Source organism: Papaver somniferum, chromosome 1 (assembly GCF_003573695.1).
Source record: "Papaver somniferum cultivar HN1 chromosome 1, ASM357369v1, whole genome shotgun sequence".
In the NCBI taxonomy this organism is placed as follows: domain Eukaryota; kingdom Viridiplantae; phylum Streptophyta; class Magnoliopsida; order Ranunculales; family Papaveraceae; genus Papaver; species Papaver somniferum.
Window position 1 is genome coordinate 14,343,039 of NC_039358.1, and position 25,409 is coordinate 14,368,447.

Consider the following 25,409-nt stretch of genomic DNA (forward strand, 5'->3'; position numbering starts at 1 on the left):
ATTGAGCATATACTAAAGTTTTACTAGGACCATCGGAAAACGGTTCATGAATCGTAATGTATAGTTCACGAGTCAGTGTGCTACGGTTCGTGAACCAGGTTCGCCAACCCTACTCGTCTCTTGAACTCATATGGATACAGTTCGTGAACTGGGTTCCCTAATCATTAGTCTTTTTCATCAGTACAAAAATTCATATCACCACGGTTCTTGAACATCATGATTTTTACGTGGTTCGACATAGAAGTCTACATCCACGGTCTAGGTCTCACCATAATGATTATAAAGTTACAAGATCTTTCCCATTCCGACAAAGATACAAGTATGTTCATCTCTCACTCTTCACAACTCTCAAACTAGTATTAACGCCAACAACTCTCGCTTTTTCCTAAGACTCCAAAATTGATCCTAAATCATATTCATAGGCAAAATGGGTTCTAGTGTTTTTTAAACTATCATGGATGGGTACTTCTCCTTCTCGTTGTTTTTTCTTTTTACTTTTTTGAACTTAAAAATTTAAATTCATTGATAAAAGGAGAAAAAGAGAACATCTAAGAGAATCCAGAGGTGAGGTCAAAACCAACACCATATACAAAGAAAACAAACCAGAAGGGTAGGAAAATCCCACATCCAAGCAAACAACAATAGAAAACGATTACGCAAATGACAACGGATGGAAATACAAACTATTTATGCTTCATAGTATCCTATCTTTGACCTTTTCCAGATTTTAGTTGCTTTTTTTTTATTAGGTATATTACCATCCCATTTGAGTCTTGAAAGCTCTTTTTCAGCTTTCTTGCCAAATTTGTCTTCATAAACCACGTAGTGAGCATTTTTGTCAGATTCTACGTCAGATAACTCTTCACTATCCTCTTCACAATCTTCAATAGTAACTATATCATTAATCAATAGTTTGAACGAGTTATACGTACTCACTGTGGTAGAAGAATCACTCCTCATAGCAACATTGATCTTGTTTTCACCATCTACATCAGAATTCTTGGAGTTGTCATCTTTAAATACATTATCTCCATTCAAATCCTTCCTTAGGTCTATTGGAAATCTACCTTGAGATATAAGTGGGAAATCATTGAGCATTATAAAAGGATTTTGTTTTACCTCTATCTCTATATTTGCGCCAGAACGGACTCAGAGATTGATCCCTTACAAGAAGACCTCTCTGGTGATTTTGTTGCAGTATCTGAAGCCGAACTCTTAACATTTTCCATTGTTATTCCATCCATATTTTTAAAGCCACCACTTGCCTTGCCTTGCTTCCCAGTAGACTTAAAAGTCCGAGAAACAGACCCAAATGCTTTTGTTAATGCATTTCCATACTTCCTTGATGGCTTATAAGTCCGTCACTTCTGGATTTTTATATCCACCTCATGAAATATTTTCTGGACTTTTTGCCGATGAAGATTGTTTTTCAGTAACACCTTTGACACTTATCCCCATTTCTGGTGAAACATGCTCATGAGATGCATTAGATATCAAGTGAGCACCAATAAAATTTGTCTGTTGCACTTATCTCACATAAGGACTTTGGATGTATAAGATTTCAGTTGCATCCACAATGTTGTTCGCATTACTTACCTCAGACACAAAAATATCTTGAGTTTGCTCAGAGTTCTGCACCATACCATCCTTTCCTTTAATCACTTTCTTTGGAATCCATCTAACTATATCTTCTACTAGTGTATTCCATTTTTTGTCGTGGCTTCATCAAATGAACTAACTTAACTTTGAACTTGACCGTTAGATGGTCCGGTTTCCTTTCCACGTGTCTTCATCAGGTTGAAACGGTAGATACCTCGTGCAACAACTTTTATAATCATCTTCAAGATTTCACATCCGATTTCTTATCTCGTGGTCTTTCTCCCGGATGTTGTACTCGGAAAAGAAAAAAAAAATGGAGCAAAACTTACAGCACGTTTGGATGCGCATCTAGAAATTATTTTTTCTCCTCGGAACACTACTAATGCTACTGCTACTGCTGCGAATCGGTCACCAGTTGAAAACGACTTATCTTCATCTATACAAAGGCCTGACTCTGATCTCATATTCACTCTGCACAACTCTTCCACCTTCGGTTTTTCGATCACTCGTAAATATACCGGCGACATTCTCTTCAGCACTTCTAGTAGTGATTTATTTGTGTTCAAGGACCAGTGCATACAAATTTCATCATCACTACCGGCAAATAGATCTTGGATATATGGCTTAGGTGAACAGACTAAGAGGACATTCCGTTTGCAAAAGGGCCATAAGAGAACGCTGTGGAATTCTGATATTGCTAGTTACAATGTAGACCAGAGTCTTTATGGATCTCACCCGTTTTATATCGATGTCAGAACGCCGTTAAAGAATGGTCAAGCAGCGGGGACTACTCATGGTGTTTTATTGCTCAACAGCAATGGTATGGACATTGTCTATGAAGGCTCTAAAATAACTTACAAAGTTATTGGAGGTGTCATAGATTTGTACTTCTTTGCTGGCCCTTCGCCGAAATCTGTTATCAGTCAGTATACCGAACTTGTTGGCCGCCCTGCACCGATGCCATACTGGTCATTCGGTATGAAAATTCAGTTTAATTACTGCATCTGCACTATCTTTGTAGTTCCATTGTTGAATGATCCTACCCCAGATAGTAAGAAATTTGTTATGTGTTCTCTGTGCAGGATTTCACCAGTGTCGATATGGATATCAAAACGTGTCTGTTCTTGAGGAAGTAGTTGCTAGATATGCAAATGCTAGTATCCCACTGGAAGTTATGTGGACAGACATTGATTACATGGATAAATTTAAGATTTTCACTCTTGATCCCGTAAACTTTCCAGAAGACCGAATGAAGAGTTTCGTGGATAAACTTCACAGGAATGGCCAGAAGTATGTTGTCATTATAGATCCTGGTAAGCAAAAACGCACAAGATAAAACATTGAATGATACGCTGATACCAATCTAACAAGTTTTGCTACCTGTGCTGAATCTTTGTTCATTTATTTCCCTGTTTGGTGTTAAACAGGAGTTGGCATAAATGACACATACGGAACGTACCAACGAGGGATTAAAGAAGATATTTTCATAAAAAGACACGGCAAACCATACCAAGGCAAGGTATGGCCAGGAGACGTCTACTTCCCTGATTTCCTTAACCCCAAAACAGCACCTTACTGGACAAATGAAATTGCAATGTTTCTGAAAACTCTCCCAGTTGACGGTCTGTGGCTTGACATGAATGAAGTCTCCAACTTTATAACCTCCACTGCTGAAGGAGGTTCTACTCTTGATAATCTTCCCTTCAAGTTCAATAACGGCAGAAACATCAATGAAAAAGCTATTCCTGCAACTGCTGTTCATTTTGGCAACATTACTGAGTATAATGTTCACAACACATATGGTCACTTGGAGGTCAAAACAACAAATGCAGCATTGGAAAAGGTAACCAAGAAAAGGTCTTTTATACTCACCAGGTCAACTTTTACCGGGACAGGCAAGTATGCAGCACATTGGACTGGTGATAATGCGGCTTCTTGGGTTGATCTTGGATTTTCAATTTCAACCATGCTCAACTTTGGATTGTTTGGAATTCCAATGGTTGGGGCCGATATCTGTGGTTTTGCACGCAACACAACTGAGGAGCTCTGTCGACGCTGGATTCAGGTTGGGGCCTTCTACCCATTTGCTAGAGACCACTCTGAAATAACCTCATCTCCGCAAGAGCTGTATCTATGGGGCTCTGTTGCAGCCTCAGCAAAAAAAGTTCTCGGGCTGCGATACCGACTACTCCCTTACTTCTATACGCTAATGTATGAGGCACACATAAACGGGACTCCCATTGCACGGCCACTGTTCTTTTCTTTCCCTGAGGATGTAGGAACTTATGGAATTAGCTCACAGTTTCTAATCGGTGAAGGCGTACTGGTGTCACCAGTAGTGAAACAAGGACAAGTTTCGGTTAATGCTTACTTCCCCAGGGGAAATTGGTTTGATCTCTTCAACTACTCGAATTCAGTTAGTGCATCGAAAGGACATGTTATCAAACTTGATGCTCCACAAGATCATACAAATGTGCATGTTCGGGAAGGGAATATTCTAGCAATGCAGGGTGAAGCCATGACTACAAAAGAAGCAAGAAAGACAGGATTTCAACTTCTGGTGGCAGTAAGCAGCAGTGGTAGTAGTGCTACAGGAGAAGTTTTCTTGGATGATGGAGAAGCAGTCATTATGGGAGGATCACAAGGAGGAAACTGGACGTTTGTCAGGTTTTCCAGCAGGGTCTCAGGTGATAAGATGACAATTCAGTCAGAAGTCACAAATGGGCAGTTTGCCAAGGATCAGAAATGGGTAATAGAGAAGATTGTTTTTGTTGGTCTGAAAAAGAAAAAGAGCAGTTTGTTCAGAAGGCATGCATGGAACCTTGTTCAACGGACAAACAATGTTTCAGCACCGAAGGTGGCCTTCAACTGGAAAGGTACTTTCGGCGTTGCAGAGGTTACAGGGTTATCACAGACCATTGCAGAGAATTTTAACCTCAAGTTTCAAATCAACTACACCCTGTAATTAGGATAATGCAATCTGTGTGAACTAGTCCTTTTTTCTACATACAACAGGCGAGTTTCTGTTCTTAATAAAAATCAAATATTACTACAGAACAATCATATACAGCAAGTTGGTTGAATCAAACCATGATATTTGTTATCCAGCATTACTTTTACACCTTACTATCAACTCCCTAAACTCGTCTTCGGTGCTTTTAAGCATCAAACCCAAAGGAATCTTAATCCCAGAAGCATTGGCCTTGACAATCTCCTTGTGCCTTAGCTTTATTCTCTTCTCCAAACTAAAAGTAAAGTACTGAGGAAACTCCTTGAGTTCTTCCAAACTCCCTCCCATTTCTTCCATATAATATCCGAATTTCGGCTTGTAATTGTTCTCAATACTAAATGTAAGCAAACTGGGACACCTTAAAACCATACCAACAACATCATCTTTACTAAACCCAATGCTTTGCAAGTAATCCAATTTAGGCAGCAATGTATTCTCCACACTAGACACTAACAAGATTGAGTCCTGATAAGCAAGTGCTTCTAAATCCTCAAACCCAAGTCTTTGCAGATAAAACAGTGTTGGTTTAAGCTGATCTCTAACACTTGAAACAAGCAATCTCGGATTCTTATTAATAACCCTTCTGTAATTCTGGCTTGGGACATTAAGATCATGTGACAGGAACTGGAAAACAGGAGCTAAATCAGTTTTAATGTTGGATGTAAGAATTCTAGGACACATACCGAAAATCCTACCCATGTCTTTTTGCTGAATGCCTTTGGACTGCAGAAAACGGATGACTTGATGGATTGAGTCAAGTGTTGCTTCATGGAGAAAAGGGTTCACTGATAATGCCTTGCCTGAATCAACACCCATTATTTCAAGACAAAGGATTTTCTCTTTGACTTGATCTGATGATATGGGGATTTTCTGTAATAGTAGTGTTTTGGGTTTTGTTGAGAGATTGCTGAAATTTGTTTGGGTTTTTTGTTGTGTTGGTAATGAAGAGGAGGAGGAGGAGGAGGAGGAGGTGGAGCTGCTGGTGGTGTGAGCACAACACAGTGAGTGTAGTGCTACTGACATGGTTTAGTGAAGTTGCAATAACTGGCTAGCCTGTAGGAGAAGGTTTGGTTTGGTGTTCTTTTCTAGGTGGGAATTTGATTATCTTTTTATCTGTTTTATGGTTGTGAGACTAGGCAGAAAATGATTGGCTGAGAGTTGATTTTATAGATACTCTAAAATGGGTATTGGGTGAGGGGCTGATTTCGCCATTTTCCTTCTTTTTTTTATTAAAAAGTAAATAGTTTTGTTTCAGTTGAATGAGTTTCTTTTTTTATCAAAATAATAAAAAAAAAAATGAATCAGTGGGATTACTAGGTAGTAAACTGCTTCAAAAAAGAAAGGAAAAAATGGTGCGGACAAACTCAGCTACGTATATCGTAGCTGAAGACTTCAATTTATGTGGAAAAAAACTTCGATTTTTATTTTTCAGGAAAATAAAATTATTTTTATTTCAGTCACTTATTTTGCTGACAAGTGTCAGGAAGATCATTTTCAATGATTAGTTTTTTTAATTATCTTAAATTTCTCTAAAAATAAAATTAGCATGTTAAAAAAGGAACCGAAGAGGGATTAGCATTTATTTACTTATTGCCTCAATTTTTTTTGTATTTACTTATTAAATTTTTTGTCCGGAGAAAAGAAACAAAAACAAAATGAGAAAAGAGGGAAAATACAATTTAGAGAGCCGAGGAAAGAATTTTTACTCGCGGAAAAAAAGAGAGGGATGAAAAAAAAGAAATCAAAAACCTTATCGCGTAAATTGACAAGAAGCTAAGCAGCCACGAATGCTCGGAAAGCTTTGCCACCACCAACACCTATAAACTCACTTCCGCTCCCATTTTTCTATCTTCTTCTTCTTCCCTGTTTTTCTATCTAAAACCCCAAAGATAGATAGAATCTACCATTTTTCTGCATTTTCATAATCCACTGTCACTTCAATTTCTGAGGTAATTTTCTTACATTCATTCATACAATTCTTTCTTTCTTTTTATTTTTCTCATCTTATTGTTAGTTACTTCTGGAAGTTGGTTCAATTTTATCAAGTTCACTAAAACACCTAGGGTTTTATTAATTTAAGTGGAGTTAATGGGGAATTCTATTGTTTAAAAATCTTCAAGTGAACTCTACTTGCTAATTTGCAGAATTTTGAGAGTCATTTCAGTAGGTATTGTTCATTGGGGTTCATGCTGATTCAAACCAGTAGTTGTAGTAATTTATAAGACAACCCCCCAATGGCTTCTTTGGCTTCCCTAGCTAGCTTGGGAAGTGTAAGACCAAGTTCTTCTTGTTATTTTGAAGGTTCTTCGCCATTGGTTCGAAGGATTTCGATAAGTAGTAAAGGGGGTGTTAGTTTTCTTAATTGTCCAAATGGTCAGAAATGGAATTGTGCATCAGTATGCAAATGTATGGTTACAACAGCTAACTTCGTAGCGGAACAAGGGAATTCTTCTATTTCATTAGATTCTACATTGAGAGATGAGAATAATGCCACTGACCTTGTTCTTAAACCCGCTCCAAAACCTGTTTTAAAATCTCCGCCTAGACTAGAACCACCAGTTTTAAATGCTGCACCACCTCGGAATTCAGTATATATACCGCCTAAGAAACCTAGTGTAGATTCGAGTAGTAACAAATCAGAGAATCTAGAGGAAAGAAATAAGGTGATTGAATCACTTGGGGAGGTTTTGGAAAAAGCAGAAAAACTTGAGACTACTTCTACAGCAGGAAGATCGAGTAGTAGTAGTAGTAGTACTTCTGCTGGAGTTGGTGCTAAACCTGCAGCTGGTGCTAGAACGACGGGTAGTAGACCAGTGAATCCGGTGCCAAATCGTAAGGCAAAAACTTTGAAGAGTGTGTGGCGAAAAGGGAATCCTGTTGCAAGCGTGCAAAAGGTTGTGGAATCTCCTAAAATCACTATAAGTGAGAAGGAGGTAGGTGCCAAGACAGAGGAGGTGGTGAAGGAAGCAATTCAGGCAAGTACTCCTCTTAAACCCCCTCAGACTCCTCAGAGAGTTCAACCGACGCTACAATCAAGACCCGCTGTTGCTCCCCCTTTACCTGTAATAAAGAAACCTGCTATTCTAAAGGACGTTGGAGCTGCTCCACGTCCACTGGTTACTGCGGAGAAAGAAACTGTCACTGCAGAGAGAGAAACTGGTTCAAAAACAAAAGAGCGAAAGCCAATCTTGATTGACAAGTTTGCATCCAAGAAAGCCGCATCAGATCCCATGATGGCTCAGGCAGTTTTAGCACCTCCCAAACCTGGAAAAAACCCTGCTTCTGCAAAGTTTAAAGATGAGCAACGTAAAAGATCCGGTGCTCCTGTTGGATCAAGGCGTCGTATGAGTTCTTCTGATATACCTGATGATGACTCTTCAGAGCTAAATCTGAAAATCAAAGGTGCTGCAAGAAAAGGTAGAAAATGGAGTAAAGCCAGCCGAAAGGCAGCTCGACTCCAGGCAGCAGCTGACGCAGCTCCTGTTAAGGTGGAAATTCTTGAGGTGGAGGAGGATGGAATGTCGACAGAGGAGTTGTCGTTTAACTTAGCTATCAGCGAAGGTGAAATTCTTGGGTTTATGTACTCTAAGGGGATTAAACCAGATGGAGTACAGAAATTGGATAGAGACATGGTGAAGATGGTATGTAAAGAGTACGAGGTGGAAGTCATTGATGCAGCTCATGTTGGAGTGGAAGAGAAGGCAAGGAAGAATGAAATTTTCGACGAGGAAGACTTGGACAAGCTAGAAGACAGGCCTCCAGTTCTTACTATAATGGGTCATGTGGATCATGGGAAAGTAAGTAGCGACAAATTTCTTTATATTTTCTCCTTCAGGGATACAGTGAACTGCAATAAATTACATGGCATCGAGTTTTTTGCTAATATTGTTTTTTATTGCTCCACTTGACAGACAACCCTTCTGGATTATATTCGTAAGAGCAAGGTAACAAAATATTTTTCTTGGTATTGCTTCATAGCTTCTCATGTGATATCTTAAAAGGAAAACCTATTGTTGGGCGCCATATTGTGATTCTTTTCAGTTTATGCAATGGTCCAGACCCTTCATAAGACTCAGATTATAGATTTTCCCTTTATCAGAATCATGCAGTGTTCGTGACACAATGTTGGCATGTCTCATGAGTGAAATCTTTGTTGGCATGTCTCATGATTGAAATCTTTGTTGGCATGTCTCATGATTGAAATCTTAAAAATGTATAGGTGACTGCATCTGAAGCAGGTGGAATAACACAAGGAATTGGGGCTTATAAAGTGCTTGTTCCCGTAGACGGCAAGCCTCAACCATGTGTTTTCCTTGATACACCAGGCCATGAGGTAATCTTTGCTGTCTCTTTTGAAGTTCTAACTTGAGATCATTTTCTCTTCTTTTGGATATTAGGTTTTCATGCTTCCTGTGATTAACCAAGTGTATTCTAGTTTCTATTTTTTCGTTGGCATATTTGTAAGTATTTCATTTATACTTACCTTCCCTACAGGCATTCGGGGCAATGAGAGCACGTGGAGCAAGGGTGACAGATATTGCCATCATTGTCGTGGCTGCTGATGATGGGGTCCGCCCTCAAACAAATGAGGCCATTGCTCATGCCAAAGCAGCTGGGGTGCCAATTGTTGTAGCTATTAATAAGGTACAATACTCGTGTTGGTGACTGATAGTAATCCATTCATGTCCTTGGCATGTGGCACTGATTCTTCCTCCTTCTATGTGTCTTACGTTCTATTCTAATTCTATTACATGGTGATCATTACTCCTTTTGTTTCTTCACTAGGATTTCAGAATCGAAACTTTGAAATTCTACTAAGAATCTCTTGTCTACATAAAAAATTGTCAACGCTTCTCCTCTTTCTAGTTGCATCAGAATGACTCATACTTTAGCCTTCTGTTCATTCAGATTGACAAGGATGGAGCCAGTCCAGAGCGAGTCATGCAAGAGCTCTCTTCAATTGGTCTAATGCCTGAAGATTGGGGCGGTGATGTCCCAATGGTTCAGGTTTTTATTCTCTTAACTGAAACAAGTTCATGCTCCTTTCTGCAACACTATAAACATTATTGGGGGGTTGATGTGTAAATCATTTCCTTTATCAGATAAGTGCTCTTAAAGGGGAGAATGTGGATGATTTGCTGGAGACTGTGATGCTTGTTGCCGAGGTACATATATTGTTTTCGGTCCTCTGCTAAGTTGAGCTATCTAATTACTAATATTATTTATGTTATTTTTTTCCCCTTCAAAGTGTCATATATTCGCGATTCTGTTCTAGACTTCTGGTTACTACGGATGAGAAATTTTAACTTTTCATTTGCATTTTTAATTGAAATATCAGAGGAAAGCTGTGAACCCTGCACATGTTTTGCCACATTATTAACTTCTAAATATTGTTCAGCAAATTTATGCTTTGCTAACTCTTGTATTGCTTGCTAGGCATGCTAATGTAATAGCTCAATATCCAGTGCATATTGTCTAAGTGGAGGTCATCTGGTAAAGAATCAGGCCCCTCTTTGCATGGATGATCTCCTTGAGTTCTCCATGTGAATGCATACCATACTCGCTTGAAGAGACCATACCATCGCTCATTGTGTGATCCAAAAACTATTCAGTAATCTGTTTAAAATAATCCATACAAATTCAAGCGTTAGATTTGTGACCATATCACGAACTTGCTTACATGTGCAAGCGTCAGAGCTTTCCGAAATTCTGACAATAGGTGTGTTGATTTACAGTTACAAGAATTGAAGGCTAACCCTCACAGAAATGCGAAGGGAACAGTCATTGAGGCCGGTCTTCATAAATCAAAAGGACCTGTAGCTACACTTATTGTTCAGAAAGGAACCCTCAAAAGAGGGGATGTTATAGTTTGCGGTGAAGCCTTTGGAAAGGTTTGTTACTGGTGACATGATCTTTGTTTCAAAAATCTGCAGTGTACAGTTGTTCTATCTATGTTCTATCGAGCTGACTCTGACTGCTATCTTTCTTCAGGCAAGGGCCTTGTTTGATGATAGTGGAGCTATAGTTGACAAAGCAGGTCCTTCTACTGCTGTCCAGGTCCGTGGATTCTTACCATTTTGTTTTTACCTCTTTAAATCTTTGATGTTTTATATCAGAACATGTTTGTTTGTTTTTGGAATGGAATGTAGTCAATCTTATTCACTTATATGTTATTGTATTCTGGAACAGTAGTGGTGCTAAGCATATTAGATTGCTGAACAACAGGAGATGACTTCTTTCTAGGAAGCTTCTATTTTTCTGGAGCATTTAACTTCAGCCGTTCTTTTCTAAATAAAAAATAAAATTCTCATAACAATTTGTTCCAGTTAGACTCCCTCGCTAGAAAGTTGGCTAAAAGGTACTGTTAAAATACATAATTTGCAAAGCAAAGAATAAGCATCCTGCAATCCTGGCTGTTAAATCATCTCATTATATTCCCGCCTTTCAGATAAATAGTGAAATAGAATTTTACAAGCTAATGGTAACGTAACCACAAAAGTTAATTTTATGGGGTATTAATTTTTGTAGCCTCATCATCCTTTTTGAAGCATTCATGAATTGCTTGCTGTTTCATTCCTCATTGTTGTGTGAACACCTTCCACAACTGAGTACACTTTCTGTATATCTGCCTAATAGCCCATCTACTGCTGCAGGTCCTTGGCTTTAGTAGTGTTCCTACTGCCGGAGATGAATTTGAGGTTGTTGACTCACTTGATACTGCTCGTGAAATGGCAGAGACACGTGCAGTATCATTAAGAGATGAAAGGATATCATCGAAAGCTGGTGATGGGATGGTTACACTTTCTTCATTAGCTGCCGCAGTTTCAGCTGGAAAGCAAGCTGGAATAGATTTGCACCAGCTGAATGTTGTGATGAAGGTTGATTTACAGGTAATATTTCAAAGTCTAAATGATTTATGTAACACAATCAATATAGTGTACTTTGTTCTCATGTCTGCAATATAATGGAAGTATAGGCCACCATTTTTCGTGATGCAATGAGATAACTTGCATCAAAAATGAAATTGGTGTTGTTTGACAAGGTCTAAAGAAGCGATGCTGCCACTTTTGTACCTTTCAGTACTGATCCCCTGGATATCCTCCACATCCTGCTGGTAGCGGCTGGTTTGATATCCTAGTGGTCTGACATGCTAATATAGTTTCCTCAAAAGTACAATATTCTGTTTGTTTCGTCGATCTCTGTGCTTTATTGCTTCCAATTAATTCGGAAGCTCTTCATCTCTATTAGGGTTCCATTGAGGCCATCAGACAAGCTCTTCAAGTGCTCCCTCAGGACAATGTAACTTTAAAGTTTCTTCTGCAAGCAACAGGGGATATAAGTGCAAGTGATGTTGATCTTGCTGTGGCAGCTGGTAAAGCCATTATAATAGGTTTCAATGTCAAAGTGCCAAATGCTGTCAAGAGCCATGCAGACAACAAAGGTGTAGAGATTCGGTTGTACAGGGTCATTTATGAGCTTATCGATGACATGAGGAAAGCAATGGAAGGACTTCTTGATCCCGTTGAGGTAAACCATATCTAATGCCTACTATTTTCAATTGTCTCTATTATGAAGCATGGAATGCCCTTGTTAGTCACATAAAAAAAGTGTCCAAAAAAACACGGCACATGCGTGTCCTGCCTTTCTCTCTTGTCAAAATCTATGAAGGATTCTAATGGATCATGTCTTTTACATTATTACATTCCCAAAGTATAAGAGCTCAAACTAATTAAGGTTACCATTTCTATTCTTTCTTCATAGGAACAAATACCGATCGGAGCTGCTGAAATCCGTGCCGTCTTCAGCAGCGGCAGTGGTCGTGTTGCTGGATGTATGATAACAGATGGAAAAATTGTGAAAGGCTGTGGAATTCGGATTCTTCGAAATGGGAAAACAATCCATGTTGGTGTTGTTGATTCTTTGAGACGAGTGAAGGAAGTTGTGAAAGAGGTATGTTTCTACAGCTAATTTATCAGAACTTGTCTTGAAAGATCAGTCATTGTTTTGCTTACTTGTGTAAATCCAAGTTGAAAAGAAATTAAATTAGGTTGTTTGAACTTCATTCAAGTTTGCGCTCTTTAAACTTTTTGGACTGCAAACAAATCAGCTCAGCCATTTGCATCCATCTTGTCATATGTTTAAAAGAATACCCATTATAGCAAGACTGGTTGGAGAATACTCATTGTTCTATCACCCCTTTTTTGTTTTGCTTTCTATCTCATGGATTTTCTATAATCAAAGTTCAGTTATTCTTTTCAAATTAACTTTACGTTTATCAGAGCACTCTGTTTTTTGCTTCTAAGAGAAAGATTGTTTTTCCTTCTTTTGGTCAGGTAAATGCCGGACTAGAGTGTGGTGTTGGGATTGACGATTACACTGATTGGGAGGCAGGTGATACCATAGAGGCCTTTAACTCTGTTCAGAAACAACGGTCACTTGAAGAAGCATCGTCTTCCATGGCAGCTGCAATTTCAAGTGAAGGTTACTAGGTTTTGAAACACAAATACCCAAAAAACAGAGATGGACTTGACCGGCAGCTACGATTCTCGATTGAAACCTGTTGTACTTTCCCGTTTTGGGTACCACATTGGCATAGCTTCGAAAAAAGACCCACCAGGTATAGGATTTTTTTTGTCATTTTGCATTGCCGTTATTTATGTATCCCAATCGATGTTGAGAGAATCATTTGAGTGATGCTCAAATTTGGTCAAGTTGATATGTTCGCACTGCTGTAAATAATCTCCCCTAGTGATGTCCATCTTTTTTGTAAAGTCTGGATATTTTGATTTGAAGTTATTCAAATCAAATCTCAAACCTCACTTGTAATAGCTAAAGAACCATTTGGAAAAGAATGGTACACATGAAAGAAACATCTGGATATCTTTTTGCCTACTTCCACCTTCTCTGTTTTCAGGTGTATAACTCCAGTGTCCACTCCAAAAGAATTGTAAATGTTCGGCACCCTAGACTGTGTTTGCAGTTTAGCAGTGTGCTTGTAATGTCTTAGTCAAGATGGCTGCAAATTTGTGCAAGTAAGGAGATTGAGAAATCACAGATAAGGCGAGAAAGATGTTCTTAAACTGGACAAGGCTTCTATTGCTCATTAAGATAGGGAGCTCCAAGGTGAGAAAGAACTTCTTTATCTCTTGTTATTCATAAAAATTATAGTGCAGACAAGTTATGATCTCAGGTTATTATCGCTACCTGCGCGAGGTTTGTAATGATGGCTTTTATTCGTAAAATTTCACTCTATTGACTGATACTGAAACACAAGTTTTTAACAATTACATGTTCTATTACTGATGGGAACTGTGGAAGCATCAGCCCCAGCGAGACTTGTAATGAGTGACCAATTCATTGTAACTAGGTAAGCCTTCTTTGACTGCTGGCACTTCGTTGAACCTTGCGATCCATGCCTGCAAACGTGTACAAGTTTCAAATATCTTCACTTCTTTGAGCTCCTCAACTACTTTCATCCAATGAATTCCGATTCCAATTGCTAAGTCTGTGAATCCGATATCGTCTCCCACGAAAAATTTCTTGTCACCTAGTCCATGTTCTTCAAGGGTTCTTAGTACTTCAACGACTTCGTTGACTGTTTTCTCTTTGGTTTCCTCAGTAAGAGCGACTGCAATGGTACGACTAAACTCAAAGATCAAAGACCAAAAAAAAAGACTAAATATGAGTTTAATCTGTACTGTGACGTTATTGGGAGAAGACCAAATTTGGTCGCGCGTAAAATTAATCACCGCACAAAAACGGGCGTAAATTTGGTGTACGCTTGAATGGGGCGTAAAATTGGTTTACGCCCGAAATTTGAATGGGGCGGATGGTTTGGTGTCCGCCTGATGAGTAAGTGAACGGGCGGATGGTTGGGTGTCCGCCTGATGAATTTCATTTTGAATGGGGCGGATGGTTTGGTGTCCGCCTGACGAAATGTGAACGGACGGATGATTGGGTGTCCGCCTGATGAATTTCATTTTGAATGGGGCGGATGGTTTGGTGCCCGCCTGATGAGTAAGTGAACGGGCGGATGGTTGGGTGTCCTCCCAGCAACAAGCGTACTTTAAATTTACGCCCGACTATATTAGGATTTGGTATTTGGTCGTGACCAAATATGATCTGGGATTTGATCTTTGGCTGGGATTTAATCTTTACTCCGTCCCACTGCGTTACGATCTAATCCCAAATTTTTTGTTATACTCGCCCACTGTGGATGCTCTAACAAGAACTAAACTCCAAAAGGTTGATTCCCAAGTACAACAAAATGTCAAAAAAAGAAAAAGAAAGAAAGATCAAATTAGTAAGCACCCAAGAAAAGTTGCATAATTAATCTTCAAGTTGAATTATTTACCTTGTCTTGCAAAAAGTTGCCCCAGAAACGAGCTTTAGATCTTTCATAAGGATCTTTGGGGAGTAATGGATATTTGTCCGGCCACGTCTCGTCGATGTACTCTAGTATGATGAGCGATTCAACGATGGGTTTTCCGGCATGAACTAGAATTGGGATTTTCTTGTGAACTGGGTTGTATTGCAAGAGTAAATCACTCTTGTTTGAAAGATCTTCTTCTATGTATTCATGATTCAGACCTTTCAATTGTAGAGCGCATTTAACTCTACAAACAAATGGGCTATACCATACACCAAATAACTTCAAATCTTCCATTATGAACTTTTTTTTCTTTGTTTGATATCTGAATTTCTATGTAAAGTTTGGTATTTGTGGTTGAAGTTTTGAACCTACTGCTTGACTGCTTGTGCACAGGTCAAACTTAAGGGTCTTGTCCATTTCATTCTCTTTATGATAGGTCTGCATACATTTTCAAATTCCTGCATCTGGTCCCTGATTTCCTCCAAATCACCTAATTCATTGCTATCCAACCACTGGGAGGCCTTGTTGACCGCAGCATCGATCTTCGATTTACCAACCGGTGGTCGCTTGTCACAGATTGCATTCCTCATGTCTTTTATGTATTCCTCAAATGAGTTCCTTAACTCCACCTTCTTCTTGTTTTCTTCATCCTCTAACTTGTATCTCTCAGCCTCTCGAGCCAATCTCTCGACCTCAGTCAATATACCATCGGCATCTATGTTAAAGCATACTGTGAACCGAGGAACACCACGAGGTGCTGGTGGAATTCCTGTCAACTTGAATTTACCCAACAAGTTATTATCACAAGTTCATTTCTGGAATGAACTCCTGATAAAAACTTATATAAACCAGAGTTCATTTCTGGAATGAACTCCTGATAAAAAAAGAAAAAAAAAACAGAGTTCATTTCTGGAATGAACTCCTGATAAAAACAAAAAAAAATCAGAGTTCATTTCTGGAACGAACTCCTGATAAAAACCTATATAAACCAGAGTTCATTTCTGGAATGAACTCCTGATAAAAACCTATATGAACCAGAGTTCATTTCTGGAATGAACTCCTGATTAAAAAAAAAAAAAAAAAAACAGAGTTCATTTCTGGAGTGAACTCCTGATAAAAAACCTATATAACCAGAGTTCATTTCTGGAATGACCTCCTGATAAAAAAAAATAGAGTTTATTTCTGGAACGAACTCCTGATAAAAACCTATATAAACCAGAGTTCGTTTCTGGAATGAACTCCTGAAAAACCTATATAAACCAGAGTTCATTTCTGGAATGAATTGCAGGATCGTCTTCGTCGTCTTCAACACCAGCATCATCGTCTTCAATCTTTAACGCAGCAGCAAAACAAAACAAAACACAAAACAAACACCCAAAAAAAAAAAAAAAAAAAAAAAACGCAAAAAATTTCATTGCCTTCATCTCCATCTTCAACACGAGCAGCAAACATCATCTTCATTTTCATCTTCAACACGAGCAGCAAAACATCGTCTTCATCTTCAACACGAGTAGAAAACAAAAATCCGAAAACGTCTTCTTCATCAGAGATCCGAAATCAATTAAGAAGAAAAAGATGAAAAAATCAAACAAGAAGAAAAAGATGAAAAAATCAACCAGATATCCGAACTTAATCGATCATTTTCTCCATAGTTTTCTTCATCATTTAATCAACAACATCAGTTTATTTCTCTCTTCATCTTCTTTACAGTAGCAGAGAAAATAGTTGCAGAGAAAAGAAAAAACGAGGAGAGAAAATGTGGATCTGAAAATATTGAGGTGAGATAAAGTAAATCTGAGAATAATATCTTCTCTCTTGATAATTAATTATATATATCTTAGGATGACGTCATGGACCCAAAAAGGTATTTCTGCCACTACAAGATGACAATTACATCATCCATGACGTCACCCTAGGACCAAACTATAATTTATATTTTAAAAAAGGACCAAACAGACAGTTGACTCAGTCAACTGGACCAAACTCATCCTAATATATTATTTCTAGGACCTATTAGTATTTCCTACTAAAGTTTTATGTTATTTCTTTACTTATTTGTAGGCATACAATAGGTTAAAATATTTTCCATTTTTATTTTTCAATAATTTTTATTTATAAAAGTGTGACTAGGATGGGAAGTGAATGTCTAAAACTAGAGGTTCACCTAGAGGATGTCTAACTTTTTTTTTGCCACATCACCTTCACATCAATCGGTTGGAGATGTTTTTTTTATAAATATGATTGTGGATCGTATGTGGATTATGATTTTTTTCTTCACACACATTCCATTGGAGAGGCTCTTAGAACAGCGGTGAAAAACGTTTCCACGTCTGTTATATTCAGTGGCGGAGACATGATTTCTAAAGGAGGGGCCTAACAATGTTACAGCAAGAAATATTTGATTCCTTAGCCGTGAATTGGACTGATAGGAGAAATTTAGGATTTTTTTTTTTGGAAAAGATACATTCAAACTTTTTAAGATTTGAAGCTAAAAAATAGTACTTGAAGTTTAGTTAGAGGTGTACCTCACTATGTTGAGCATGATTCTTCATGCTCTTCTTCTTTTTGGTTTGGTCCTTCAAAATTATACTAAGGTTTATAAGTTTGATGATTTTGAGATAAAATATCTTAATTTTCAGGAAAATCAATCAGAATGTGATCATTGTTGATGAGTAATCACCTACATCACAACTCTTGTTTGAATCACTCATTTTGAAAGTTTGTGGAATAAATCTCCTTCGTCTTCCTCTAAAATTATTATTTATTTATTTTGACTTTCAAAAGCAAACCATAAACCAAATGATTAAAGCTAAATCAGTCACTAATCATAATTAGTCTTGTTAATCAAGTTCATCGATACTAGTTGAATTAAGGGTATATTAGGCATTATGAAAAATAGTTGGATAAGGGTCTATGAGAGTTACTACTTCATGACCCTATTTTGTCTTTTTGTCAGCCGCCAAAATACTTGGTTTGCAGCCCCAATTATATGTTTTAAACGGTAAAGGATTTGAAGCAAGTATTTCTGGGATATGTTGCTTTTTGTAAATATCTATTATGTTGCTTTTTGTAAATCTCTATATTCTTACAAAAAAACAACATGTTCTGAGAATAACTATCTGTTAGAGCAATGCTCGCATGTTTGTCAATGTTAGTGATCAAAACTATAAGTCTTGATTTCTAGCCTATTTATAGATGTCTCGGACTAGGACATAGTTTGTGTAGTTGAGCTTAGACTTCACGACGCTTATCACTTGAAGACGAAGAACTACTAAGGAGAGATTGTGTAACTTCATCGACAAAAGGTATGTGGAGACTTAAACTCATCTATCACTTGGAAAGTCCATTTCTACTCTATCTCCTATATTGAGACATGAGTCGTGTTACGATATAGTTTTCTCTATACACATTTGAGATCTCGAGCTGAGTATATCTCGCTTACATATTTCTCGAAATATGTGTTGGTAAGCTTTCGCTCGACCAAGCTCATCTTATATCATGAGAAAATTGTCGAGTAACATCTTACATGGTTTGTGTGAAACAATCATTTGGTGTAAGACTTGGAATGTTTCGATAATGATTATTTCAATATCTTGAAAATTGATTTGATGTTAATAGTGTGTGAAAACGGCTATTGTCATTATAGAAGAATGTTTCAATGATTGAAATAAACAGTTTAGAATCCTGTAACCATCCTTGGATATAAGCATAGTGTGTTCGCATATTAGTGTATAAGTCCAAAATCGGGAGCCTAAAGTATGCATACTTGTGTGTATACAAAAAGGTTGTAGGAGACTGGGTAAGTATGCGTATCCGTACGCATACTGGCGGAAGTTCACGTCCGCGAATTTCTGCTGAGTTTGAAAACCAAAACCAAACTCATCCGGTTACCTAAAGTACGCATACTGGAGGAAAGTTCACGTCCGTGAATCTCTGCTGAGTTTGTAAACTAAAAAAAACTCAAATCCGGTTACTTAAGTACGCATACCCGTACGCATACTTAAGTGGTTACTTTCTAAAATCGGTTGTACATGGAACTAAAACATTTATCAATAAGGAATGTAATCTTTGCAAACCGTGGCTATAATGTTCATGTATCGATTCGAGTGAATCAAACCGATTTTGCTTCAATTGTGTTCCTGTATAAATCCATGAGAATATAGCAATTGAACAACACTTTAACTAGTTTCATTTCAGTCATTTGAACTAGTTGTGGTTAATATGAATAAGGTTGATATGAGAGTAATCATATGGATAACAAGCTAACTATTTGTGAACCAACATGGTGTACACGTTTGGCTACGGTTACATAAACCTAAATGAGGGTACATTTCTTATGTGTGTAACAAGCTAAGTTCGATCTAACGGTTGAAAGATATTAGCTTGGTTGAATCAGGTTTTTCATCTAACGGTGAATATTGAATGCTTTGTTACCAAGGTAACTTGGATTGCAAACCTTGATTTGAAAACTATATAAAGGAGAACTCTAGCAACTGGGAAACCTAATACCCGCACCTCCTGTGTGCTAATAGTTGCATAACTAGAGTCGATTCTCCTTTAACCTTAGGTTTCTTCTCGAGACCCTGTAGGTTAACAACTTGAATACTTCATTGGGATTGTGAAGCCAGACCCAACTATTCTCTTTGTAGTTGAGTGATTTGATCTTGTTGTTTCTATCGTGATCGAGTGCAATTGTGAAATTGGCTTGAGATTTATATCTCCGATAGGCAAGATAGAAAAGTAATCACAAACGCCTTCGCCTCATCGTTTGTGATTCCACAATAACTTGTTTCGCTAGTCGATTAAGTTTATTGTGAGGTGATTGATAATACTAGGCTGTTCTTCGGGAATATAAGTCTGGTTTATCAATTAGTTCCTATTCACCTTGATTTATCAAAAAATCTTGGGTATTTCTGTGGGAGACATATTTATTCAATCCTATAGACTTTTCTGTGTGAGTCAGATTTGTTTACCAAGTCTTCGACTTTAGGTCGTAGCAACTCTTTGTTGTGGGTGACATCAGCTAAGGGAATCAAGTGCGTAGTATCCTGCTGGGATCAGAGATGTAAGGAGCGCAACTGTACCTTGAATCAGTGTGAGATTGTTTAGGGTTCAACTAAAGTCCAGTCTGAAGTTAATTGGTAGTAGGCTAGTGTCTGTAGCGTCTTAATACAGTGTGGTGTTCAATGTGGACTAGGTCCCGGGGATTTTCTGCATTTGCGGTTTCCTCGTTAACAAAATTCTGGTGTCTGGGTTATTTCTTTTTCGCATTATATTTTGTTATATAATTGAAATATCACAGGTTGTGCGTTAATATCAATCAATTAGAATATCCAACCTTTGGTTGTTGATTTACATTGATTGACACTTGGACATTGGTCTTTGGTACCGTTCAAGTATTCCCTCTTACATTCAATCTGGCTCGCAGATTTCTATTTGCGGATTGAATTAAGAGTTAGAGATATTAAACTCTTTGATATACTTTATTCTAGATTGAGTCTGACTGTCTAGTTGATTCTCTAGAAAGTGTATTGGAGTAAGTCCTCTCAGATTTCCAAACGAATTGTTGGGTGCGGTTGTTAGACCCCCGCATTTTCAATTGGTATCATAGCACGTAAACACATTAAATACCTTACAAGTATGTGTTTATAGCGATCTGATATGGACAGAGGTGTTATCTCTATAAACGTACGACCAGTCATCGATGGCTCAAATTACTTGTGGTGGAAAATTGCTATGTGCGCCTTTCTTCAAGAGCGTGATTTCCAATCATGGGTTTATGTAGTTAATGGATATGATGCTCTCGTTTTGGCAGTAGGGAATGTGACCGTTCCAAATAATATTGGTGCATACGATGCTGCAGAGATACTTGCTGCAAAGAAAAACTCCGAAGGTTTGAATGCCATCATACATGCCATTACCCAAATATTCAGCACCATGTGACTACGTGTACTCGGTCTATATATGCTTGGGATATCTTAGAAACCGTATTTGAATGAAATACCAGTGAAAAGGAAGCTAGGCTTCAAAACTTAATTCCGATTGAAAAAACCTTCATATGGAAGATGAAGATTCATTTGATGAGTTTAATCACAAAGTGTCTGAAATTGTTAATGCATCTTTTGCATTGGGTAAGACTATTCCTTAAAAGTACATTGTGATGAAAATTCTCAGATCGTTGCGATCTAGATACGATTCTAAGAAGCATGCCATCATTGAAGGAAATAACCTTGATGCTCTCTCCAGAAATACGTTGGTTGGGAAGCTAAATGATCATGAGCATACATCCAAAATTGGAAAGGATGTTACCTTCAAAGCACAAAGGAACACTAAATTACTTGACAAAAGTAAAAGTGTTTATGTCTCTGAGGATGATATTTCTGAGACTGATTCATCAGATGAAGATCTTGACAAATCAGTCTCTATGATCACAAGACAGTTTAGGGATCTTCTATTGAAGAGAAGTAAACGGTTTTCCAAAGACAAACCCAGGTCGTCAGTTAAACCTTATAATCACATTCCTCCTAAAAACAGCGATGCTGACGAGGCTGATGATGAGGATATGCCACAGTGCATTAAGTGTAAATTTTTTTGCCATTTTGCGAATGAGTGTCCTAACCATAAAAAATACATTGGAAACAAAGGTCTTGCTGCAACCCTTGATGAAATGTATGATCACTATGATTCCAATGAAGACGAAAAATCAAGTGTTGCACTTCTTTGTGAAGATATTGATTTTGATAATTGTAGCAATTTCTGTTGGAAACTCTATGTTTGATTTTTCAGGTTCCACTCTGTGCCTAGAAGCTTGCACATCTCAGGCGTCTGAATCATCTTATCCAGTGACATGTTCTTATTGTTCACTTAAGGGTCATGAACTTTCAAAGTGTTTCAAGTACAAACACAAGATGAGACATGTCAAGAGACTTCAAAGAAGAGAAAATCGCCTAGCAAACAAGCTCAAACTTGTTCAAAAACTGCTGAGGTATGTAAGATTTTATCCTCTTCAAAGAAGTTGTTTTTCAAAGATAGGTCAATACCACTAGAGAAAAGAGTATGGTCTAAAAAAATTCATAGACAAGGTTCTATGAATTCCTTTCAAAAAGGGGATGGTGGACAAATTGTTGTTCACCGCAGCACAACTTGATTATGTTGTTTTCGTACATCTTGTCTCATGTGCCTGATCAAAAAGAGACACGATTGTGCACACCTCAGTCTTTAAGAAAATAAAAGTAGTTTTTCTTTTTAGTTTGCTTTTTCTTTGGTTTGAAAATTTGGAATTCGTCCTCTTCAATTGATATTGGAAGAGACTTCCCTGTGTATTCAACAAAAGAGGGTTATTCTCGACAATTCTACTCTCTCTAGGGTTGTGAATTGTGCGTGCGTGAACCTGTGTTATTTAAGGTTCCGTGACCCTACATCTTTTTCCTTCTCTGAAACTCTTTCCATCTTAAGACTGCTTGTTGAGTTTAAAATTTAAATTGTGATTTCCTCTCACAAACCCATACACGTATGGAGACTCCAAGCATCACGTGTTCTGATGGAAAAGATGTTAATATGATTGTTAAGCCATCAATCATGAAGGAAAAAGAAAAATCTCTGTTATCTCCAACTTTTAAGAGAAAAAGAAGGAATGTGAGGAAGCCAAGAGTTGTTCCTTCAAATTCTTAGAAGTTTTCTGATGTTCTTGAAGAGTTGAAGGAAACAAGGAAGGAGATTCAGAAAATAAAGTCTTTTGTTATGAGAACTCTTGAAATTCAGAAGGCCCTGGTTCGACATCATCATCCTAGAAGGTTTGTTGGAATTGACTCCTTTCTCCATGAACCTTATGTTCCCATGGCTGTTGATGACAAGGAGTTCGGGACGATAAAGAATTCTTCAGAGGTCTCAATGTCTAGTAAATCTTTTTTTGAAGAATAACTAGGGTTTATAATAGCCGTTATTGTGAGTAAACATAGCTATGTCCAACGATTTTCATCTTCAATGTTTTTAGATTTATTTATTTAAATTCTAAGTTATTTGGAAGATGATATTTGCAATTTTAATCTTTATGATTTTATATATTGCAAATTGTTATGGGATATGTTGTTTACGTCCGTGAACCTGTGACTGTCCCATACTTATTCAAAAGTTATCTCTATTATGTCGGTATGAAAGTATTGATAGAAGATAGAATGAACTTTTGACATTACAAAAGTTAAAACCTTTAATGTCATTGTTTTGATGGAAAAAAGGATAAAACTTTTGTTTACAAGAATTAAGTATATTGTATGTCATTGTGCAAATACTGATGGAAAATAGAATGAATCCTTGTCTATTCCGCAGTATTGGTCGATCTCCGATCCACATTTTTGTACATAGTAATAAGTTTTCTTATGTTTGAGCATGACCAATTGAATTGATCATGCTATTGTGGTGAGTTTAGTTGTTGCTACGTAAGTTCTCTTATGACGAGCATGTCCAATTGAATTTATCACTTTCTTGTGGTTAATTTAGTTGTGAAATTCCGAATGAATTAATTATGAGTTTTCTTATGGTTAATTTAATTGTGCACTTCGATTGGATTAATCATGAATTATTTTGTGAATAATTCAATTGAATACTTTGGACTCAAATTCATGTTTTCATGTGATTTTGTTATGTCCAAACAAATCCTTCTTTTCTTGTGAAAGTAAGGTCGCCTTTGTTGTTCTTTCGGGAATGACATTTTATAGGGGAGAGTTCTTTTTGAACTTGTGCTTAATTTTCCAAGTCTTTGTGGGGAATGCGGCTGTGGAATATTATAGGGGTTATCTTGTATCTTTATAAACTCCTTGATGAATGCATTTAGCTTCGGCTGTATGATGGAATCTAAATAAGTTGATATCGTATTCTATTTTGGTCATGAAGTATCTCTATGAAAATTTCATGAGGATCCCACTAGTTTTCGTACCTTTGCCAATTTATATTGACAAAAAAGGGGAAATTAATGTGTAGTGTGATACTAAAAATACATATGGTTTACGGATCATTATGTAAGGGGGAGTAGTTTTCATGTCGAGATGAAGTATTAACTAAGGGGGAGTGGTACATATCACCATAGTATATATTGTTGTCAAAGTTATGATACAATTGAACTTTGATGCTGTGTAATAATACTATGGCACTGCATAACAATGATCGAAGCATTTGTATTTCTCATTATTATAGCTACGGGTCTTCAACAACTATGATGATGAACTTACAACCTTTAGGATCATGGAGTACTTCGAAGTGACGAAGATTTCGAGTCGCGTTGAAGATTCCAAGGAGATCAAGCATTTGGATGAGAAGCTACAATTTTTATTTATTTTGTAATCCATATATATTGATAGTTTTGTCACTAAAATTGACAAAGGGAGAGATTGTTAGAGAACTGCTCGGTCGAACTCGCATGCGTTGCTATCTCAAGCAGGTTTGTCAATGTTAGTGATCAAAACTATAAGTCTTGATTTCTAGCCTATTTATACATATCTCGGACTAGGACATAGTTTGTGTAGTTGAGCTTGGACTTCACGGTGCTTATCACTTGAAGACAAAGAACTACTAATGAGAGCTTGTGTAACTTCATCGACAAAAGGTATGTGGAGACTTAAACTCATCTATCACTTGGAAAGTCCATTTCTACTCTATATCCTATATTGAGACATAAGTCGTGTTACGATATAGTTTTATCTATACACATTTGAGATTTCGAGCTGAGTATATCTCGCTTACATATTTTTCGAAATATGTGTTGGTAAGCTTTCTCTTCGAACAAGTTCATCTTATATCATGAGAAAATTTCCGAGTAACATCTTACATGGTTTGTGTGAAACAATCATTTGGTGTAAGACTTGGAATGATTCGATAATGATTATTTAAATATCTTTAAAGTTGCTTTGATGCTAATAGTGTGTGAAAAACGGCTATTGTCATTATAGAAGAATGTTTCAATGAATGAAATAAAGAGTTTAGAATCCTGTAACCATCCTTGGATATAAGCATAGTGTGTTCGCACATTAGTGTATAAGTCCAAAATCGGGAGCCTAAAGTATGCATACTTGTGTGTATACAAAAAGGTTGTAGGAGACTGGGTAAGTATGCGTATCCGTACGCATACTGGCGGAAGTTCACGTCCGCGAATTTCTGCTGAGTTTGAAAACCAAAACCAAACTCATCCGGTTACCTAAAGTACGCATACTGGAGGAAAGTTCACGTCCGTGAATCTCTGCTGAGTTTGTAAACTAAAAAAAAACTCAAATCCGGTTACTTAAGTACGCATACCCGTACGCATACTTAAGTGGTTACTTTCTAAAATCGGTTGTACATGGAACTAAAATATTTATCAATAAGGAATTCAATCTTTGCAAACCGTGGTTATAATTTTCATGTATCGATTCGAGTGAATCAAACCGATTTTGCTTCAAT

General features: G+C 37.4%; 5 protein-coding genes across 6 annotated transcripts; 2 read left to right on the top strand and 3 right to left on the bottom strand.

Moving 5' to 3' along the window:
* Nucleotides 1-1,345: 1,345 nt before the first annotated feature.
* Nucleotides 1,346-4,651, top strand: LOC113351300 (alpha-glucosidase-like). The gene is made up of 4 exons (XM_026595329.1): nt 1,346-1,432; nt 1,846-2,575; nt 2,682-2,912; nt 3,027-4,651. The coding sequence occupies exons 1-4, from the start codon at nt 1,346-1,348 to the stop codon at nt 4,562-4,564; spliced, it is 2,586 nt and encodes an 861-aa protein (XP_026451114.1). The 3' UTR covers nt 4,565-4,651.
* LOC113279589 (transcription termination factor MTEF1, chloroplastic-like) lies at nt 4,528-5,703 on the bottom strand. Its single transcript, XM_026528271.1, has one exon. The coding sequence runs from the start codon at nt 5,630-5,632 to the stop codon at nt 4,700-4,702; it is 933 nt and encodes a 310-aa protein (XP_026384056.1). The 5' UTR covers nt 5,633-5,703; the 3' UTR covers nt 4,528-4,699.
* Nucleotides 5,704-6,322: 619 nt separating this feature from the next.
* LOC113279595 (translation initiation factor IF-2, chloroplastic-like) lies at nt 6,323-13,501 on the top strand. 2 transcript variants are annotated; one of them, XM_026528282.1, is made up of 13 exons: nt 6,323-6,558; nt 6,754-8,406; nt 8,521-8,553; nt 8,829-8,942; nt 9,104-9,253; nt 9,518-9,616; nt 9,712-9,774; nt 10,345-10,500; nt 10,601-10,666; nt 11,263-11,499; nt 11,858-12,136; nt 12,371-12,559; nt 12,943-13,501. In XM_026528282.1, exons 2-13 carry the CDS (start codon nt 6,844-6,846, stop codon nt 13,096-13,098), a joined length of 3,105 nt encoding a protein of 1,034 aa, XP_026384067.1. In that variant the 5' UTR covers nt 6,323-6,558; nt 6,754-6,843; the 3' UTR covers nt 13,099-13,501. The 2 variants fall into 2 exon arrangements, with proteins under 2 accessions (XP_026384067.1, XP_026384063.1); XM_026528278.1 differs by having other exon boundaries at nt 6,323-8,406.
* A 425-nt stretch (nt 13,502-13,926) lies between these two features.
* Nucleotides 13,927-15,285, bottom strand: LOC113351375 (probable glutathione S-transferase). Its single transcript, XM_026595392.1, has 3 exons — nt 14,964-15,285; nt 14,821-14,862; nt 13,927-14,262 (listed from the first exon to the last, which is right to left on the bottom strand). Exons 1-3 carry the CDS (start codon nt 15,273-15,275, stop codon nt 13,930-13,932), a joined length of 687 nt encoding a protein of 228 aa, XP_026451177.1. The 5' UTR covers nt 15,276-15,285; the 3' UTR covers nt 13,927-13,929.
* Nucleotides 15,286-15,349: 64 nt separating this feature from the next.
* LOC113351441 (probable mediator of RNA polymerase II transcription subunit 37c) lies at nt 15,350-16,433 on the bottom strand. Its single transcript, XM_026595435.1, has 2 exons — nt 16,400-16,433; nt 15,350-15,750 (listed from the first exon to the last, which is right to left on the bottom strand). Exons 1-2 carry the CDS (start codon nt 16,431-16,433, stop codon nt 15,350-15,352), a joined length of 435 nt encoding a protein of 144 aa, XP_026451220.1.
* Between the last annotated feature and the right edge of the window lie 8,976 nt (nt 16,434-25,409).

Bases quoted from the DNA above. Each gene is read 5' to 3' on its own strand.
- LOC113351300 (XM_026595329.1), top strand. From the start codon at position 1,346: ATGGCTTATAAGTCCGTCACTTCTGGATTTTTATATCCACCTCATGAA. The intron at 2,576-2,681 runs GTATGAAAATTC...TTCTCTGTGCAG, and splicing joins GATGCCATACTGGTCATTCG to GATTTCACCAGTGTCGATAT. The intron at 2,913-3,026 runs GTAAGCAAAAAC...GGTGTTAAACAG, and splicing joins TGTTGTCATTATAGATCCTG to GAGTTGGCATAAATGACACA.
- LOC113351375 (XM_026595392.1), bottom strand. From the start codon at position 15,275: ATGGAAGATTTGAAGTTATTTGGTGTATGGTATAGCCCATTTGTTTGT. The intron at 14,863-14,963 runs GTAAATAATTCA...TGTTGTACTTGG, and splicing joins GCAACTTTTTGCAAGACAAG to GAATCAACCTTTTGGAGTTT. The intron at 14,263-14,820 runs GTGGGCGAGTAT...TGGTCTTTGATC, and splicing joins TTCTTGTTAGAGCATCCACA to TTTGAGTTTAGTCGTACCAT.
- LOC113279595 (XM_026528278.1), top strand. From the start codon at position 6,844: ATGGCTTCTTTGGCTTCCCTAGCTAGCTTGGGAAGTGTAAGACCAAGT. The intron at 8,943-9,103 runs GTAATCTTTGCT...CCTTCCCTACAG, and splicing joins TTGATACACCAGGCCATGAG to GCATTCGGGGCAATGAGAGC. The intron at 10,667-11,262 runs GTCCGTGGATTC...CTACTGCTGCAG, and splicing joins GTCCTTCTACTGCTGTCCAG to GTCCTTGGCTTTAGTAGTGT.
- LOC113351441 (XM_026595435.1), bottom strand. From the start codon at position 16,433: ATGTTTGCTGCTCGTGTTGAAGATGGAGATGAAG. The intron at 15,751-16,399 runs GCAATGAAATTT...TCAAGTTGACAG, and splicing joins TGTTGAAGATGGAGATGAAG to GAATTCCACCAGCACCTCGT.
- LOC113279589 (XM_026528271.1), bottom strand. From the start codon at position 5,632: ATGTCAGTAGCACTACACTCACTGTGTTGTGCTCACACCACCAGCAGC.